The sequence below is a fragment of the Protobothrops mucrosquamatus genome, unplaced genomic scaffold (genome assembly GCF_001527695.2).
Source record: "Protobothrops mucrosquamatus isolate PMUCROS unplaced genomic scaffold, P.Mucros_1.0 scaffold1114, whole genome shotgun sequence".
NCBI classification, from domain to species: domain Eukaryota; kingdom Metazoa; phylum Chordata; class Lepidosauria; order Squamata; family Viperidae; genus Protobothrops; species Protobothrops mucrosquamatus.
The window spans coordinates 199049-216416 of record NW_015387333.1 but is presented as its reverse complement, the minus strand read 5'-3'; the positions used below and the strand labels follow the sequence as shown (position 1 = coordinate 216416).

At 41.4% G+C, this 17368-nt stretch overlaps 1 protein-coding gene across 1 annotated transcript in view; it reads left to right on the top strand.

Moving 5' to 3' along the window:
• The window catches only part of RCAN3 (RCAN family member 3), a 20041-nt gene extending 5183 nt beyond the window's left edge, over positions 1–14858 (top strand). Inside the window, exons 3-5 of the mRNA XM_015820293.2 lie at positions 10823–10996; positions 12198–12369; positions 13616–14858. Coding sequence (XP_015675779.2) covers positions 10823–10996; positions 12198–12369; positions 13616–13824 — 555 coding nt within the window. The 3' untranslated portion in view covers positions 13825–14858. The remainder of the gene's footprint in view (positions 1–10822; positions 10997–12197; positions 12370–13615) is intronic.
• Positions 14859–17368: the final 2510 nt, after the last annotated feature.

Here is a 17368-nt window from a genome sequence, read left to right as displayed (position 1 = left end):
GAAGGGCTTCGCAATCCAGGAAAGGACACAACTGGTACACTAGGGGAAGTTGTGCAAATACCTTCCTGGGAACACCTGCCACCTGCTCTCAGATTACAGAAACTACTCTCTTCCCCTTCTTGGGGTCTCAACTGGTGCAAAACCTGGTTGGGTACAATTCTCGGAGGGGATCTCCCCCCAGGACAAACCAGGCATCTGTTAAACAAGCCAGGTCAACATCCTCATCCATAGTAAGATGTATGAATGAAGGCAGCTTTGTTGCATACCAACCTGGCATTCAGGAACAGCAGCTGGAGCCCAGGGCAAGTGAGGATACAGTACGCAGTGGGTGGAAGCCAAGGGCTGACGAGCGAACTGCTTTTAAGCTGTGGTCCCAATTCTCCACTTCTGGTCTCTTGCCATGATTTCCTCTGCCATCACTCTTGCGATGATCCTGTCTGCCCTTTCCCTTCTCCCAAGTTAAGGCACTTTGCACACTCTTTCCACCACCGAGGACACACACAAACCTGACCCTAGTGCTCCACAGGTATTTTCCTACCTACAGGATGGATACTGTAAGCTGGCCTCTCTTGCAGGAACTTCTTGTATGCCTTCAAATGCATTGCATTTTTATTTATTTTTCCTAAATTTGATTGTGAAAAGCAAGAAAACCTATTAAAATGTAAACATGTTTAAGTTTGTCAAGCTTTTGAGGTAAATGTTAAAATCCAGATAGATTAACTTTGACATCATACTTCAAAGACTGATTTAGATATTGGATAAAAGCTGCCTTGAGGCCATGCTTAGTATCAAAACTTTTCATTTGGAATTCAGTTCTTCAAAGAAACAGATTTTCTATTAACAAATAGCCCTCTTTCATAGAACTAAGGCATATCATAATTCTCAAAATTTAAATATTGAGAGGCAGGTTTTTTTTTTCTATCTCGGTATACCTTTCTTTAAACTAGTAAGTTTTTGTTGAAACAGAGGGACTGAAACGCCAAATGAAATGCTGTTATTACTTTTCATTGTCCTGACAGTCATAAAGCAAGGTTAATAATGCGTAGGCAAATATGTTTCCATGACAGCTCTAGTTGAGACTGAATTTGTTTCTGAAGAAACTGGGACTTAATTGTCTATAATACTTTGGTGACAAAACATGTTTTTTTCTTCCTTGTTTAAAGTGCGGTGTGAAATACAGTTTTAAAGGAGCTCTGTGTGCTCATTTATATTCATGAAATTTACAAAGCAGAATAAACTCTTCCAACATCTTATTTAAAGTCTTTTAAAACATGATTCATTGCAATATATATTGCATTAAATCAACTGAATGGGGAATAATCATATTCAGTACTTGGAAAGTTAGACTGGATCCAGAAAGACCTGGTTAAATCCTCACTAGATAGTGGAATTCACTAGGTCAATGTTTCTTAAACTTGGATTTTACTTATTTATATGCCACCCATAGTTGCTGGATAATGAGATGGGTGGCATATCAATTTAATAAATGGATAAAACATTGTATTGTTTTTCAACATCATTTAGATTTCACAGATGCCTAAAAGGATCTTGGGGGATCCAAGGACTATATTTTAAATTGGGGGTGGGGAATCATGGCCCTTTTATAACTTGTGGACTTCAACTCCCAGAATTCCTGAGCCAGGAATTCCTAATTTAATTTATATTTATTTTCCACATTTTATCTCAGCTTGAAGGAAAGCTGAGATAAAAATGTGGAAAATAAATATAAATTAAATTAAAACATATTTCCTGTTTTTGTCTCATCTATGTTTTTATCCTATCTTTGGCTAGGTTTTGAAATGCCGTTCCTAAGAGTTATGTGTATTCTTTAATCTGTAAAAAGTTGTGGACCTCAGATTTGTAGGAAGCATTAAGTTTCCTAAATGGAAATCTATGATTTAAATAAACCAGGAGATCTTTTTTGAAGGAGACAAGTTGGAGAGAGCGTTTAAACTGCTTGTTCCCTTAATAAGCCATTGTTTGTTGAACCTAGAATGTTTTGTTTAAACCTGAACTGAATTTGTGATGTCCTATAAGCCGGTGAGAAAAAATTGTGAAATTTGTAATGGTAATGAAATACTTTTTACAATGGTACAAACACAGATCAGAGAGAGGAGATCATTCTGTTATGTTTCTCAGTTGTTACTAAAGTAACTGTTACTAGAGGACCTGAGAAGAATATGAATATTAAATACAGGTCAGTTTTTCTTGATGTGCTGGGCCAGAGAGTATTGTTACCTTGTTTGATCATGCTATTGCTTCACTAAATAATTATGGTCATTTGGGGCTTGTTTTACATCAGAAAGATAGGCAGGCAGATAAATACTGGACTATGGAGCTGATTGCTAAGGTTTCTTTCTCGGAATGTAGTTCTGTGCATGTTTACTTAGAAGTAGGTCCATTGAATAAAATGCAGCTTATTTCTTCAGACATTTATAGGAGTGCTAAGCAGTGTTTCTCAACCTTGACAATTTTAAGGCATGTGGACTTCAACTCCCAGAATTCCACAGCCAGCAATGCTGGCTGTGGAATTCTGGGAGTTGAAGTCCACATGCCTTAAAATTGTCAAGGTTGAGAAACACTGTGCTAGACAATGCTGTGGAAGCTGAATCTGGCCCTTTTAGATACCACATTAGATACAGTATTGGAAACAGAATAGTAGCATAATTCCTTCAGTGTTAGAATGGAATATGCCAGTTTGATGTAAAGGCATCAAGCTAGAAACTGGGAAGCTAAGAGTTCCAGTCCTGCCTTAGGAACAAATTGGCTGGATGACCTTGGGCCAGTTACTCTCCCTTAACCCTAGAAAAGAGGCAATGGAAAACCACCCCTGGAAAAACATTGCCAAGAAAACGACAGGAACTTGTCCAGGCAGTCGTCAAGAATTGGACATGATTGAACAGAAAGGGGAAAAAAAGGAATGGAAACTAGATCCAGAGTGAAAAATAAAAGGAGTGGCTTGATATGGGGTGTTTTTTACCCAGAAGCAGCAGAAGGGATACATTATTAGGGAAGGAAGGAAGGCATGCTATGTGTTTTTAGAGCACCTGTTTCCGTCCAGAGGCTGCCCAGTGGGATGGGGTGCAATTCCCAAAATTTACTGGTCAATCGTCCCAACCCAGGTGGAGAAGGCTGCTTTAACAGGTGGGATACAAGAGCCGGGAAAGGAATAGCACAGAGGACAAGTGCTTTTGACAGAGCAGCCTGTTTCCTTGCACTGGGTTAAGATCCAGAGATGGCACTCTCTGTTGCTGACATGGGATAAAAGGGTTGAGTTGGGATAGAGGAGGTAATTTAGAAAGCTTGTGTAATAACCCACTCAGAGCCTCTAAGACTGAGCAGAATAAAAATCCAAACAGATTGGAGGTTTTATTATTTTATATATGTATGTAAGGCCAGATCCTGAAGTTGAAGCTCAAGTACTTTGGCCACCTAATGAGAAGGAAGGACTCACTGGAGAAGAGCCTAATGCTGGGAAAGATGGAGGGCAAGAGAAGAAGGGGACGGCAGAGAATGAGGTGGCTGGATGGAGTCACTGAAGCAGGAGGCGTGAGCTTAAATGGACTCCAGAAGATGGCAGAGGACAGGAAGGCCTGGAGGAACGTTGTCCGTGGGGTCGCGATGGGTCGGACAGGACTTCGCAACTAACAACAACAACAACAATGTGTGTGTGTGTGTGTATGTATACATACATATTACCTGTATATATACATATATGCTTCTAATAACACTAAAACATATATACATATATATATACATATATATGTATGCAACAATTCTAAAAATTCGAGTCCCAGGTGTATTCACTTGTAAGCAAGGCATATTGAAACACTGATCTCCAGGACAATAAGTTTTATTAAAATACTAAACTTTCGTTAGCAACTGCTAACATTGACAAAGTGTAAAGCCGACATTATTATATGTATGTATATCTATGTATATATATATATATGTGTGTGTGTGTGTGTAATCCTCGACTTATGACCACAATTGAGCCCAAAATTTCTGTTGCTAAGCGAAACATTGGTTAAGTGAATTTTGTCCCATTTTATGACCTTTCGTGCCACAGTTGTTAAGTGGATCACTGCAGTTGTTAAATGAGTAACACGGTTGTTAAGTGAATCTGGCTTCCCGATTAACTTTGCTTATAAGAAGGTCGTAAAAGTTGATCATATGACCCTGGGACACTGGGACCGTGAGTCAGTTGCCAAGCATCCGAATTTTAATCACATGATCATGGGATGCTGAAATAGTTGTAAGCGTGAAAAATGGTCCTAAGTCACTTTTTTCAGTGCCATTGTAACTTTGAATGGTCACGAAATGAACTGCTGTAAGTCGAGGACCTCCTGTATTCTGCCTTTATTTCTTCAACTCAGGCCAGTGTTCATAATACTCCCATCTCCTGTTTTCCCCACAATAATCCTGTGAGGTGGTTTGGGCTCAGAGAGTGGGGCCAGCCCAAAGTCCCTCAGACCTATGGAAGTTGGACTGTGCAATAATCACTGTCTGTGGATAGGAAGGGAGCCAGCTACTAAAAGTATTTTTTCATCATCAGATCAAGTGAAATCCAGCAATTTCCTTCTGTAACAAAATATCCCTGTCTAATGCATTCTATGATAATTACCATATATCTGTTCAACATTATGAAATAACTTGGAGAGATGTCAGGTTTCTCTTGAACACATAAAAGTATTGCACTCGTCAAATACTGGTTATTAGTGGTAGTATTTGATGTTTCCTTATGTGATTTATTGTTGTCTGCTTGTTGCACGTATATATCTTTTTGCTTTTTGTCATAGTCAGTGACAGAAATAGAATTTGATCCGATTTGATCTTTCACCATCTGAAACCAGTCTTGCTTACATCGCATCAAATTATTCTGGGATCAGTGGCCTCTGATCTGCTTAATTTCTAAGTTTGAGGGGAAAAAAGACATAAAGGAATCTCTTGTCTGACTGGTGCTTTCTGCTAATCAGATTTTTAAAAAATGAAATAGCCATGTTTAAGGTTTCTACCTTATTATAATATTATTTATAGATACCTGGAATAATGCCCCCCGTCGTGAGAACATTTATTTTGATTTGTATCCTGTGTAGCACTTTTCTCTTTCAACCCTCATACAATCATTATTATTTTTTTCTTGTTCATTGTATGGAACAAAGAGGCAAGAAACAATCCCGGTAAATTTTCATTGTAAAAATAACCCGCTTTGATTATGCTGATCTGGTTCCTCGCAGTCCTTTCTAACTCCTCTCAGTAACAGCCTGGCCTGCCTGATCATTGTCCCCATAATCCTGATTTATTCACTTGGCTACCTCTGCAGGATACTCCCTCCGGTGTTCCAGAAAACAGGGTGGCTTAACGAAATGGTGCACAAGGTCATCTTGAGCGAGCATATCTAGAGATGATGCAGTGCTGCAATGCTACAGAACTTTTTTTTTCCCAAGGGCTCCTTACTTCTTTTAATTCATAGGCCCACTCCCCTGACCTTGACAGTAGGGAGGGGAAAGTCCTTTTGCACTAGGGCCAGAAGAGAAGAGGGTGACCGGAGAAAGAAGGTGGCATTTTATTTTTGGCTGCACATCGCCCTGGGCATCCATAAATGAGAATTTCTTTGCCTCAGTGATTCTGCCAAGGACACATGTAATAGGTGGCTGTTTAGCTTGCTGACCTCCAAAAGAGATGAGGGCGAGCGCGGGAGAAAGCCGTAGCGTTTGTCTAGCGCTCTGGGAAAAGGACTGATAACATGTGGCCATAAATCAGATGCATGTATACTTTTTTTTAAAGCAGTTGGCTTAACAGCTTTCGGATGGAATTATGTAATAGCTGATGTAATAACATTCCAGGCTGTGGCTGGTTGGCTGGGAAATCATGAAATGCAACATGCTGGCTTGTATTTGTTCTTTCAGTGGAGTGAGGTCTGCATGAGATGTGTTTGAAGCAGACCTTGGCTTCACAAGGCTTCTTTTTCTGCAGAGGTGGGATAGTCCAGTATTTCTTGTTCAGTACCCATTTCTAAAATGGGTAAATACTGAGCCGGCCGTGAAGATGGTATGAAAGTTGCATTTGATCCTCCATTTTCCAAAATGAGTTCTAGGAACCGATCAGCTATAAAGATTATAAATGTAATATTTTTCTCCCTGCATCGTGTCTGTAAGAAAAACCCTCTTTCTCATGAAGCTTTTGGGAGCAGAGAGATTTCCAGATATCTCACATGACCTGCATTTGTGATGTTAGCATGGGGTTAAACATTTTGTTAGTCACTACTCATGCTCCAATAGTCATCTGCAAGGGCATCAATACAGCCATTTCCATCTCTTGACACGAATGGAAGAATTATGCCAGACATCCCCTCTTTATCCCTTCCCCCATTTCTGTAGAAACCTCACATTTAGCCCTATGTGTGGAAAAACTAAACCTCTAGTAAAAAATGAGTCAGGCAAATGTGTTCAGAGCTGGTGATTCATGAAGTGGAAAGAATTTAGACCAGTCTTTCTCAACCTCAGCAACTTCCAGATGTGAGGACTTCAACTCCCAGCGCTCCTCAGCCAGTCTTGCTGACTGGAGAATTCTAAATGTAGATTATGCTGCATGGTTGACAAGGCAGACTAGTTTACTTATTTATTTAGCATATGGTATATCATACATGGACTAGCAATATCTTCGAGACCGCCTCCTGCCACAGATTACCTCCCACCGACCTGTACGCTCCCACAGAGTGGGTCTCCTCGGGGTGCCGTCGGCCAGACAGTGCCGGCTGGCGACCCCAAGGGGGAGGGCCTTCTCTGTGGGAGCTCCCACCCTCTGGAACGAACTGCCCCCAGAGATCAGGGTGATCCCTGATCTCCCTTCCTTCCGCCGCGCCCTCAAGACGTGGTTGTTCCAGCTCGCGGGACTGGCCTGAGGGATTTTAAAGGGGTTTTAATTACTTTTAAATTGGACGTATTTAAATATTTCTTTTTAATCGATTTTTAATTAGATGTATAACATGTTAGCATTTTATCTATTGTCAGCCGCCCTGAGTCCGCAAGGAGAAGGGCGGGATATAAATGTAATTAAATAAATAAATAAATAAATAAAATATATCTTAATATTTCAGCTAGATTAGAAAAAAAACCAATAAAATGTTTAAAAGATCTATGTTCAAATACCAATATCTAAGCCAGGGCTCTTCAAACTTGGCCCTTTGATGACTTGTGGACTTCAACTCCCAGAATTCCTCAGCCAGGCACAGCGTGCCTGGCTGAGGAATTCTGGGAGTTGAAGTCCACAAGTCATCAAAGGGCCAAGTTTGAAGACCCCTGATCTAAGCCATCTAACAGTTGAAGCGCAGCATCGTTTATATTAAAAAAACAACCACCAGATACTGGACTGGTATATGCTCTCAGCTTACAGTCAGTCATAATGTGATCTACAGTTTTAGTCACACTGAGGGGACGACAAAATGCATCATTTATACAGAGGGTCTTGGCAGAGTCCAATTCAGGATTGCCCACTGCTGGCATCCAGACTACTCTGTAGACCAGTGGTGGCGAACCTATGGCACGGGTGCCAGAGGCAGCACTCAGAGCCCTCTCTGTGGGCACGCGCGCCATGCCCCAGAGATGGCAACCGTCCCTCTTCAACCAGCCGCCCGCTAACTCACCGAGGTCCCACGTGGCCGGATGCATCCCAACACGGCTAATTTCTCTCCCCCCCCCACCCGCCCTGCCTCGCCTCGCCTTGTCTCGCCTCACCCCTCAGGACGAGCCTCCTACCCACCGCCCCACCTGCCAGAGACCCCCCGGATCTCCGCCAACCCTGCCTGGCTCCCACAGGCCTCCCTCCCCACGAACAACATCGAGGTGATCATGCCCACCTTGGCCACACCCACCCAATCTGCCATGACCACCACAGCCACGCCCACCCAGTGGGCCACGCCCACCCGGCACCCGGCGATAAATAAGTGGGTTTTGGGTTGCAGTTGGGGCACTCGGTCTCTAAAAGGTTCGCCATCACTGCTGTAGACTTTCCCAGCTCTCCAAATTATACGGCAACGAAAACGAAAACAAATACATGTCAGGCTACGCACAGGACAGGCAGTTGATTTGGTCGATCTCACCAATCTGGGTTCTGGTGATTTCTGCCCTTGTTCGGTTCAACAAAGTGTGTACACTGCAACATAGGAAGCATTAGGGGGAGAATTAAGAAGATTTGGGGATTGCCTGTAATTTTATATGTATGGAGATGACAGGGAATGCCATTGTTTTAGGGATGCCCCCCAGAATGTTGGTAAATAAAAAGTGCTACGTAGCTATGCAAATATTGACCATATTTGACGGTAGCAGGTAGCAGCACTAAAGCTGTGCTTGACTTTTCAAGGGGGAGAAAAATCTAAGCAGGATCAATTTGGTTAGCACCTGAATGGGAAACTAGGATATCCCAGACTATATGATACACGTAGGGCTTTTTGAGCTATGTCTGTGCTAGGATTCAGAGTTAGATCACAAAAGGTGATTACTCTCCCCCCCCCCCGTGTTTTTTTTTAGTTCCACCTTTTTTAATATATAACTCAAGGCAGCAAACATAGCAATACTCCTTCCTCCTCCTTTTATTTTCCCCACAACAACCTTGTGAGGTGGGTTGGGCTAAGAAAGAGTGACCAGCCCAAAGCCACCCAGCTGGTTTTCATCCATAAGATGGGACTAAAACTCACTGTCTCCTGGTTTCTAGGCCAGCAGCTTAGCCACTGCACCAGGGGTCTTCAAACCTGGCCCTTCTATGACTTGTGGACTTCAACTCCCAGAATTCCTCAGCCAGGCATGCTGGATGAGGAATTCTGGGAGTTGAAGTCCACAAGTCATAAAAGGGCCAAGTTTGAAGACCCCTGCACTACACCAAAGCGACTCTCATTCATTCATTCATGTGCTGACAGTTAAGGAAAGTATACAGGACTCCCTTCTCCCAGTTTATTCACATAACAACCCTGTGCTGACTCAGGAATTCTGGGAGTTGAAGTCCATGAGTCATAAAAGAGCCAAGGTTGCCTACCTCTAGTCTAGGCTGAGGGAGGAAGCCTGTATGCTAAGGTCAGTGATGAATTTATTGTTTGAGAGGACAAGAAAGGAAAGAAAGAAAGAAAATAATTATTAATCCCTCCTTTTTGGAAATAAAAAATCTGTATAAGTAAAAACTTTCCATTTGAAAGTTAACAGGGCATGCAGCTATGTTGGGCATGGAGAACATACCTTCATAAATTCTTCAGTAAATCTTCCCTTGACTTAAGGAAAGTGTTGCCTTTATGCACATACTGTACTAGGTTTATTTTTCTCATGTTCAATATGATCTTGCCTGTGGAGTTAACAGAAATGCTTAGCTTAGCAGGTCAACATTGGAAGTGCACTACAATTCTGATTGCCAGAGATCAATCTAAAATGCATGCAGTGTGGCTGTTTGTGGGAAAAACAACATCAATACTCATCAGCTGGGTGAAGCAGCATATGGTACCGTATCTGGAAGATAATAGGATGAACGTGGTTTCTTTTTTTTTCTGACTTAGGAACAGAGAAATAATAAATGCAGAGGAATTCTTGCTGAATTCCACTTACACTGTGATTCCTATCTGCCTGTGAAGGATCATCAGTTCTAAATTTGGAATACTGGAAGAGAGAAATACTGTGATGATGAGAAGCAATGTTTATATCAAAGCAGTCACTGAATGGTTTCATAAATCACAAACCTTCACAAAGGTTGCAACTCTAGGCAAGTTATGTGAACTCAGCTGTTGTATGCTGAGATTCATGGTTTTTAATGTGGAAGCCCTCAACCTTTCTTGATTCATGCTGCCCTTAGTGTCTCAATAATTTTTTCCACAATGCTCCAGGAAGTTTGTGCGGTATCCATTAGAAGTCTGTTGCTGTGTTATTTTCCATTACTCTTGTGAGTTAACTGTGGTAGCCTGAGGCACCTTGGCACATGGTTTGAAAATCATGGGCTTCGTGTAATATGTGAATCCAACCTATTAATATGTACAGGTATGAAAATTAAATGAGCTTAATGCCTTGTACAAACCAATAATCTGTGAGAGCACCCAACTACTTGCCTTGAAGCAGACATAAAGGGCATTTTTCATGTTACAGATTCAGCCTGGTCCAAGTAGCTCTTAGTTTTGCAAATTTGAAACTTGGGTTCAAATGCCCATTGTGCTAATTTCACAGGATTATATTTAAAATGCATAATATCTCGACTCAAGTGTTTGGTTTCATGGGATTCCTGTGACTGTGATAACACTGTAAAGCATTCTCAGGTAAAATTTCTCTACATGCACGGTTCATCTATAACCATGTTAAATCCATAGTGAATTAAAAAGCTTTCGAAGTCTGAATTGCTATAACAATTGGTTATTTAATGAAAAACTGACTGACGCTAATATATCTGAAAATCATGCTAGTTGCAGATTATATTGAGTGCATTGTTGGTAAACCTGAAGGGTCAGGTTGAGGCTGATTACTCTGGAGAAAGTGTGTGATTGTTGGGAATCAATATCGACTTGACGACAGTGTTTAATTAATGTGCAGATTTTACTTTAAAAACAATAATAATGATTATAGCAACCACTAGATGGCAATATAATGTAGCATTATGTGCTCTTCCAAATACAGGTTATTGCTCTTTAAATGCAACAAAACCTGTAGTTCAGGAGCCCGTGTTTTTCTGTAGATATTGCAATGCAAGCTATCAGAAAAAAAGAAAAAAACCAACTAAGAAACATTCTAGATAAGTTTGTTTGTTGAAGTAAGCTTTGAGGTATCTTTGTTATATGTTTTTTTTCCCCTATCCTTAGGAAAGATTTGAAGCACTTTTCACAATCTACGATGCTCACGTTACATTCCAGTTATTTAAAAGCTTCCGAAGAGTAAGGATAAACTTTAGCAGTCCAGAAGCAGCAGCCAGAGCACGGATAGAACTCCATGAGACAGATTTTAATGGGAAAAAACTGAAGCTATATTTTGCCCAGGTATATGTGTTTCTTATTTGAATCCCCCCCACTCTCTGTTAAGCACAGAAATAGTTCCCAGGGGCCCTCCTCACTCCTGCTCCATTTCATCTACTAGTACAACAATTTGTACCAGGTTTATGTTAAGTCAGATAGTATAATTATCTTAACCTTTTAAAAGCCCATTTGAAATCCTTACTGACAAGCCCTGCCTACCTTGTGATGCTCCTGATACAAAAGTAGCTGCTTTCATAGGGTACCTGTAGTTCTTTCACCACAAAAATAGACTTGGAGAAGTTAAATGCATCCTACATGGATAACTCGTCAGGACAGCTGACAAACAAAATGGATAGAGAAAACCGTGTCTACTGGGAAGTCATCTGGATGTGGATCATTACATTTCTTGCAGATGTGCTGTGATGTGCTATATCTTAATGGTCAGAGAATCAGGATTGTCAAATCTCCATACTACAAGCACACACACACAAAGCACACACAGTGTTCTGGACTTGGCAAAGAACACTGCATTAAAAAAAATAGAATACTTTTTACAGGATATTATTTTTGTGCCCTGCATCAGTTACGCAGAATATCTCTTTTCTTTATTTCCATTCTGGTAGTCCCACAAATATGCAACATCCCTACACGGAATCTTCCCACCTTCTTCTTTTTGATTCATTCTAATCTGCTCAGAATTCAGCAACATTTGCCATAAATGTGCATGGCTCTATAGGCTATTAAAAATATTGGAAAGTTACATCCATGGCTGGAGATAAAATCTTAGCTTAGTGATTGATTCAGCTGTAAAATAAAACAGGAGTGACCTTTCTTGCTAGAATACTGAATAAGTGGATACTTAAAATGGATGGGTACTTAAATAGACCTTTAATTTGGCTCAAGCCATGTATTATTTACTAACTACCTTGGTAAGTGTTTAACTCAAATAGCTAGAAGAAAATTAACTATGCACTTGGAATCAAGTGTCTTGTCCAATCGGTGAAATAACAACCCCAAATAATTTGTATAGCTTTCCCAATCTTGTGTCCTCTAGATGTGATATATTATAGCTTTCCCAATCTTGTCTCCTCTAGACGTGATATACAACAATTCCCAACATTTTTGGTGGAAATATTAAAGGAGAAAACAGGACTATAGAGACTTTCTAAAACAAAAATCTGATATATTATGTGCCTTACTGTTCTGACAACATTTTTTGTTTCAGGTTCAGGTGCCCAGTGAAGTGGGAGACAAATCTTACCTTTTGCCCCCCCAGCCTGTCAAACAGTTCCTGATATCACCTCCGGCATCCCCACCCGTAGGATGGAAGCAGAGTGAAGATGCTACTCCCATGATAAACTATGACTTGCTTTGCGCTGTTTCAAAATTGGGGCCTGGTAGGAATGTTTTATTTTTTTCCCTTATGTTCTGTACTGATGCATCGGTCTTTATACAAGGCCTACTACTGAGGAATTCTGTCAGAGATGATGATGACCTGTTTAGATAGTTTTAGAGGGGAAATGGGCATGTTTGTGGAAGACTCAGGCTACTAATGAGTATGAACTTGGATGGATGTTTAGTTACTATTTAAAGGACTCGAAATATCCTTTAAGTCATAATAAAAGAAACCAATTACTCTTCATTTCATGTCTGTGAACTCCATGAATTGGCCGACCTGTAACATAATTTGTTGGTCTAGTACAGGGGTAGGCAACCTCAGCTCTTTTATGACTCATGGACTTCAACTCCCAGAATTCCTGAGTCAGCTATGCTGACTCAGGAATTCTGGGAGTTGAAGTCCATGAGTCATAAAAGAGCCGAGGTTGCCTACCCCTGGTCTAGTAGGACCTTGGCCTCTTCCAGCTTCAGAGCTTTTTTTAAGTTCTTATGTTAATAGAAAATAATAAAAGCAGATTTTCATGATAAACCATAGCAAATTGTCCAGCAGATGTCAAATAGGGCATTTTGGTTAACATTAATACATGACGTTACCAGAGAGTGTTTCAAAATATTATATTGGAGGCTTTGTGCTCCGTTTATGACAACTTCCTGTGAGATCCTATAACATTTGTATCGCTACATCTATATTACCCTTCCCCAACCTGGTGCCCTTGAACTGTATTGGCTCCCACAGCACAGAAATAGGGCACTGATGTCTAATATCTCTGGAGGGCCCCAGAGATTATCAGTCTGTATACAATAAGTATGATCACTCAAGAGCTTGGGATGATGTTTCCACCCAGGTTTTGACTATGGCACCACTCTCAGTCCCGGGCAGGGGAGATGGGGTGGCTATAGTTACCTGTGAGTTTCTGGTGGCTGGTAGAGATGCTGTTCCACAGAGTACTGAATTTCAGACCCTATTTGTGAAATTGGACCTAAGAGTTCAAAGGGGACTCTTGCCCCTGTACCAACCTCCCTGCTGCATAACAGACCTTTGCTACTCAGTGCTCTGACTGGACTTTCAGCAGACTTCCTCAGGCTTATGGTTCTGGAGGACTCTGCTTTCCTTGCCCATAGAATGAGAGGCAATTTGGGAGATTAAAGTTACTACAAGTATACAGCAAGCTGGGAACTGAAGTCCACACAGGGTTGAGGAACACTGGTATAAAGGGTTACTTACTATGCTGTCATACTCTCTAGGGGAAAAGTACGAGCTTCATGCTGGAACCGAATCCACTCCAAGCGTTGTGGTCCATGTGTGCGAAAGTGAAACTGAAGAGGAAGAGGAAGTGAAAAATCCCAAGCAGAAGATCGCGCAAACTCGCCGCCCAGACCCACCACCTGCCTTAATAAGTGAAACAAAAACTCTCGAATGTATGCTAGAAGTAGGAGGTGGGATGCACTACTGATTTGAAGCTATTTAATCATGGCAGTGGATGATTACTCCCATTTGCATTGCTGCATCCTGCGTAGCAGCAACAGACTCCTCTTTGCAGTCATCTCACATCAAGAAGACATTTTGAAGAGCACTTTAATTTTTAAGGTCAACTTCCAAGATGTAGCAAATCCACTAGGCTGCCAATCCTAGGAGAGTGCCATTTCTGGTAATCTGTGTTACCATTCTCTTGGTGTTTGTAAGGCCGAAGGAACTTGGCTGCTGCCATTTATATATGGGCTACCACATGGTTTTGTATGTGAGTCTCTCATGCATATTTTTGTGTGCTGATGTATACCATGAATCTGATTCACTTGATGTTCTAAGTAATCTAGTGACAAATTATACATGTAATGTACAATGTACATTGTTATCAGTAGGAGAATCTCAAACTGTTTTTGAGGTGATAGAATCAAATATTCAAGCAGGTTTGTTTTTGTGGTTTTGGTTTTTTTTTTCTTCTTATAGGTGCCATAGCTGTTTGTGTTGAATGTCAAGGTATTATTGTGAATTGTTGTAAGACAAGACAAAAACTAATTGGGAGTTGTAATGGTTCTTTTCTGCCCACTGCGATTAGGAAAATTTTAAAAAATTGAAATGCCTATAAGGATACAGTGGAGAAGGGATTCATTACCTTTGGAGAACATTTTCTTGATCTGTAGTTTTCCACCTACTATGGTTATATGTCTTACATGAGATATTTCCAAAGCAAGAAGCGTCGTCTTCTGCAGCTTGTTCTTCTTTGCCTGTTTTCAGAATATTCTGGTTGGCCAAGGAAGCATAGCCCTCTCACGCTTCACTTTCCCATCACTTTAACTGTTTCCCATGTGTGTCAAATTTATCATTTCTAGGATCCGATCACACATTCTGTGCCAAGATGTTTAGCCATGGTTTGTTCTACAAGCCATAGTAACCTGGTCTATTGATGAAGCTAAGCCAAAAACAAACCAGCTGCTTTATGTCTTATGCAATATGTAGATCAGCCTGCTGTCTTGTAGAGCAGCGGCCCCCAACCTTTTGGGCACCAGAGACCGTTTTTGTGGAGAGGGGTTTTCCCATGAACCGGAGGGTGCGTGGTTTTGCGTGCTGCCTCCATCCCATGGATGGGGCTTCACTTGTTTGCACGGACCAGTTTCTGGCACGCTACAGACTAGGATCGGTCCACGGACCACGGGTTGGGGAGCCCTGTTGTAGAGAATGCAAGTCAACATTTCCCAGTGAGCTTCTGGTTGAATTGCTTGTTTATTGCCTGATTTTCTCCCTGGCATTAAATAATCCCAGCTTGATTATTTCTGAGGAAGAAAGGAAGAGGTACACCAAGATAATTTGCATTCTGCTGTGCAGGAGGAAGGCGATCATTCAGATACAGCAACTTGAGAAATAAGGTTAGACCAGTTGTATAAATTGTTCTCTTTGCCTGCCTTTCTCTTCCCAATGTCTTTCTGCAAAATGCCACCTTTATTCAATTATTTCTGTAATACTACATGTCTTTTTATGGCTGAAATAAATGGAAAAACAGATTACAGGAAGTGTTGGGTTCTGCTTTATTGGTATAATCATTAATTACTGCAGATTCTTTGTGAATCAGATTGAATTCAGGGCAGAGAGTCGGTTTTTTCATCTTCTCTCTTTTTGCTGATGCAGCCTAGAGTTTGAGATGGCTCTCCTATTTTCCTTAGAACTGCTAGATTTGGGCAGCCGAAATTCAGATGACCACCAGATGGCAGCACATATAGTTTTCTGGTTCTCTTTGCTGCCCCTAGTGGTCATTGAATTTTTGTATCCCAGAGTTAAAATTAGAGGTTAAAAGATGAGCAGCTCTAGTTCTGCTGCTTATTTTTTAACCTCTTCTAGGCCGGATTCCAGAAAAAAAAAATCCCTTTGAATTCTCTGCATTTTTATCACAAAGAAAAGTGAGGAAATCACAAATGATGCCTAGCTGTTTACAGTGATTCAGGATAGTATTGTTTAACGTTAAGCAGAATTTTGCGTTGGTTGCAGATGAAAAATGTCTGATCATTTTACAACTCCAATATCACTAAATTTTACTGGGGGGTCTTGAAGCAATTAGATTCTTGGTCTAATGTTCGAGAATCTGAAGGATCATTGGACAACTTACGTATCTATAAGCTCTTTTGATGCAAATATATTAATTTAGGAGGATGAAACTAAAGGCTGCCAGAGTAAACCTTAGTTTGACTGTTACTTTAAGAACAAAAACCCAGATGACGTTTCCTACCATGTGACTTCATTCCGATATGAAATCAAAACAAAACTCAATATACTTCTTCTATAGAGAAGTATTGATTATTGATAGTAAAACGATGAGGATCCTGCCCTCTGCATTTGTGAGGTTGTGTACTTAATTCTCTTGCTGCTGAAGGACTACACTGTTGTAGAATGTAGAGATTGGGGTCTCAGCCTTTCATTGCCTCCTACATTCTCAAACTACATTTTCAAAATGCTAGTAGGGAGTCCCAGCTGAAGAGCAGTGAAAATGCTGGGTGCCCGCTCTGATTCATCCATCAGGAAAATAGATGCCACACATCTTGGCAGTGTATGATTTGGGGTCATCTGATCCTCTTTGTTGTTGTTAGTTGCGAAGTCGTGTCCGACCCATCGCGACCCCATGGACAACGTTCCTCCAGGCCTTCCTGTCCTCTACCATCTTCTAGAGTCCATTTAAGCTCACGCCTACTGCTTCAGTGACTCCATCCAGCCACCTCATTCTCTGTCGTCCCCTTCTTCTCTTGCCCTCCATCTTTCCCAGCATCAGGCTCTTCTCCAGTGAGTCCTTCCTTCTCATTAGGTGGCCAAAGTACTTGAGTTTCAACTTCAGGATCTGGCCTTCTAAGGAGCAGTTTGGGGTTGATCTCCTCTAGGACTGACCGGTTTGATCGCCTTGCAGTCCAGGGGACTTGCAGGAGTCTTCTCCAGCACCAGAGTTCAAAGGCCTCAATTCTTTGGCGCTCAGCCTTTGAAATGCCTTCTGTAAAGGAAGGGGGGGTAAGGAGGGGGACTTTTAACGTACTGGACATGTTCTTAAAAATTCAGGAAGATATTCAGGGATGTATCTTTGAAGCAGTAGGCGTGAGCTTAAATGGACTCCAGAAGATGGTAGAGGACAGGAAGACCTGGAGGAACGTTGTCCATGGGGTCGCGATGGGTCGGACACGACTTCGCAACTAACAACAACAACAATCTTTGAAAATAGTCATGGATCACGGATTTTGGACACATTTCTGAAGTTAGCCCATTTGAGGTACCATGGTTGAAAAGTTTTGCCCTACGATACATCTTTTCATCCAACTGTAACCAAGGTTACAGACATGAGAGTTTTAGTATTGCACAGATAAAGGCAGATGTTAATATTTTCCCCACACAGCACCAAAGGGACTCCGATGGCTTTGTTGTGATTTGCCTTGTTGTTAGAATCTCATAGGTACCGCCCAGTGGTTCTTAACCTGGGCGGTACCGCCCCCCAGGGGGCGATTTCATTTTTCAGGGGGGCGATGGAA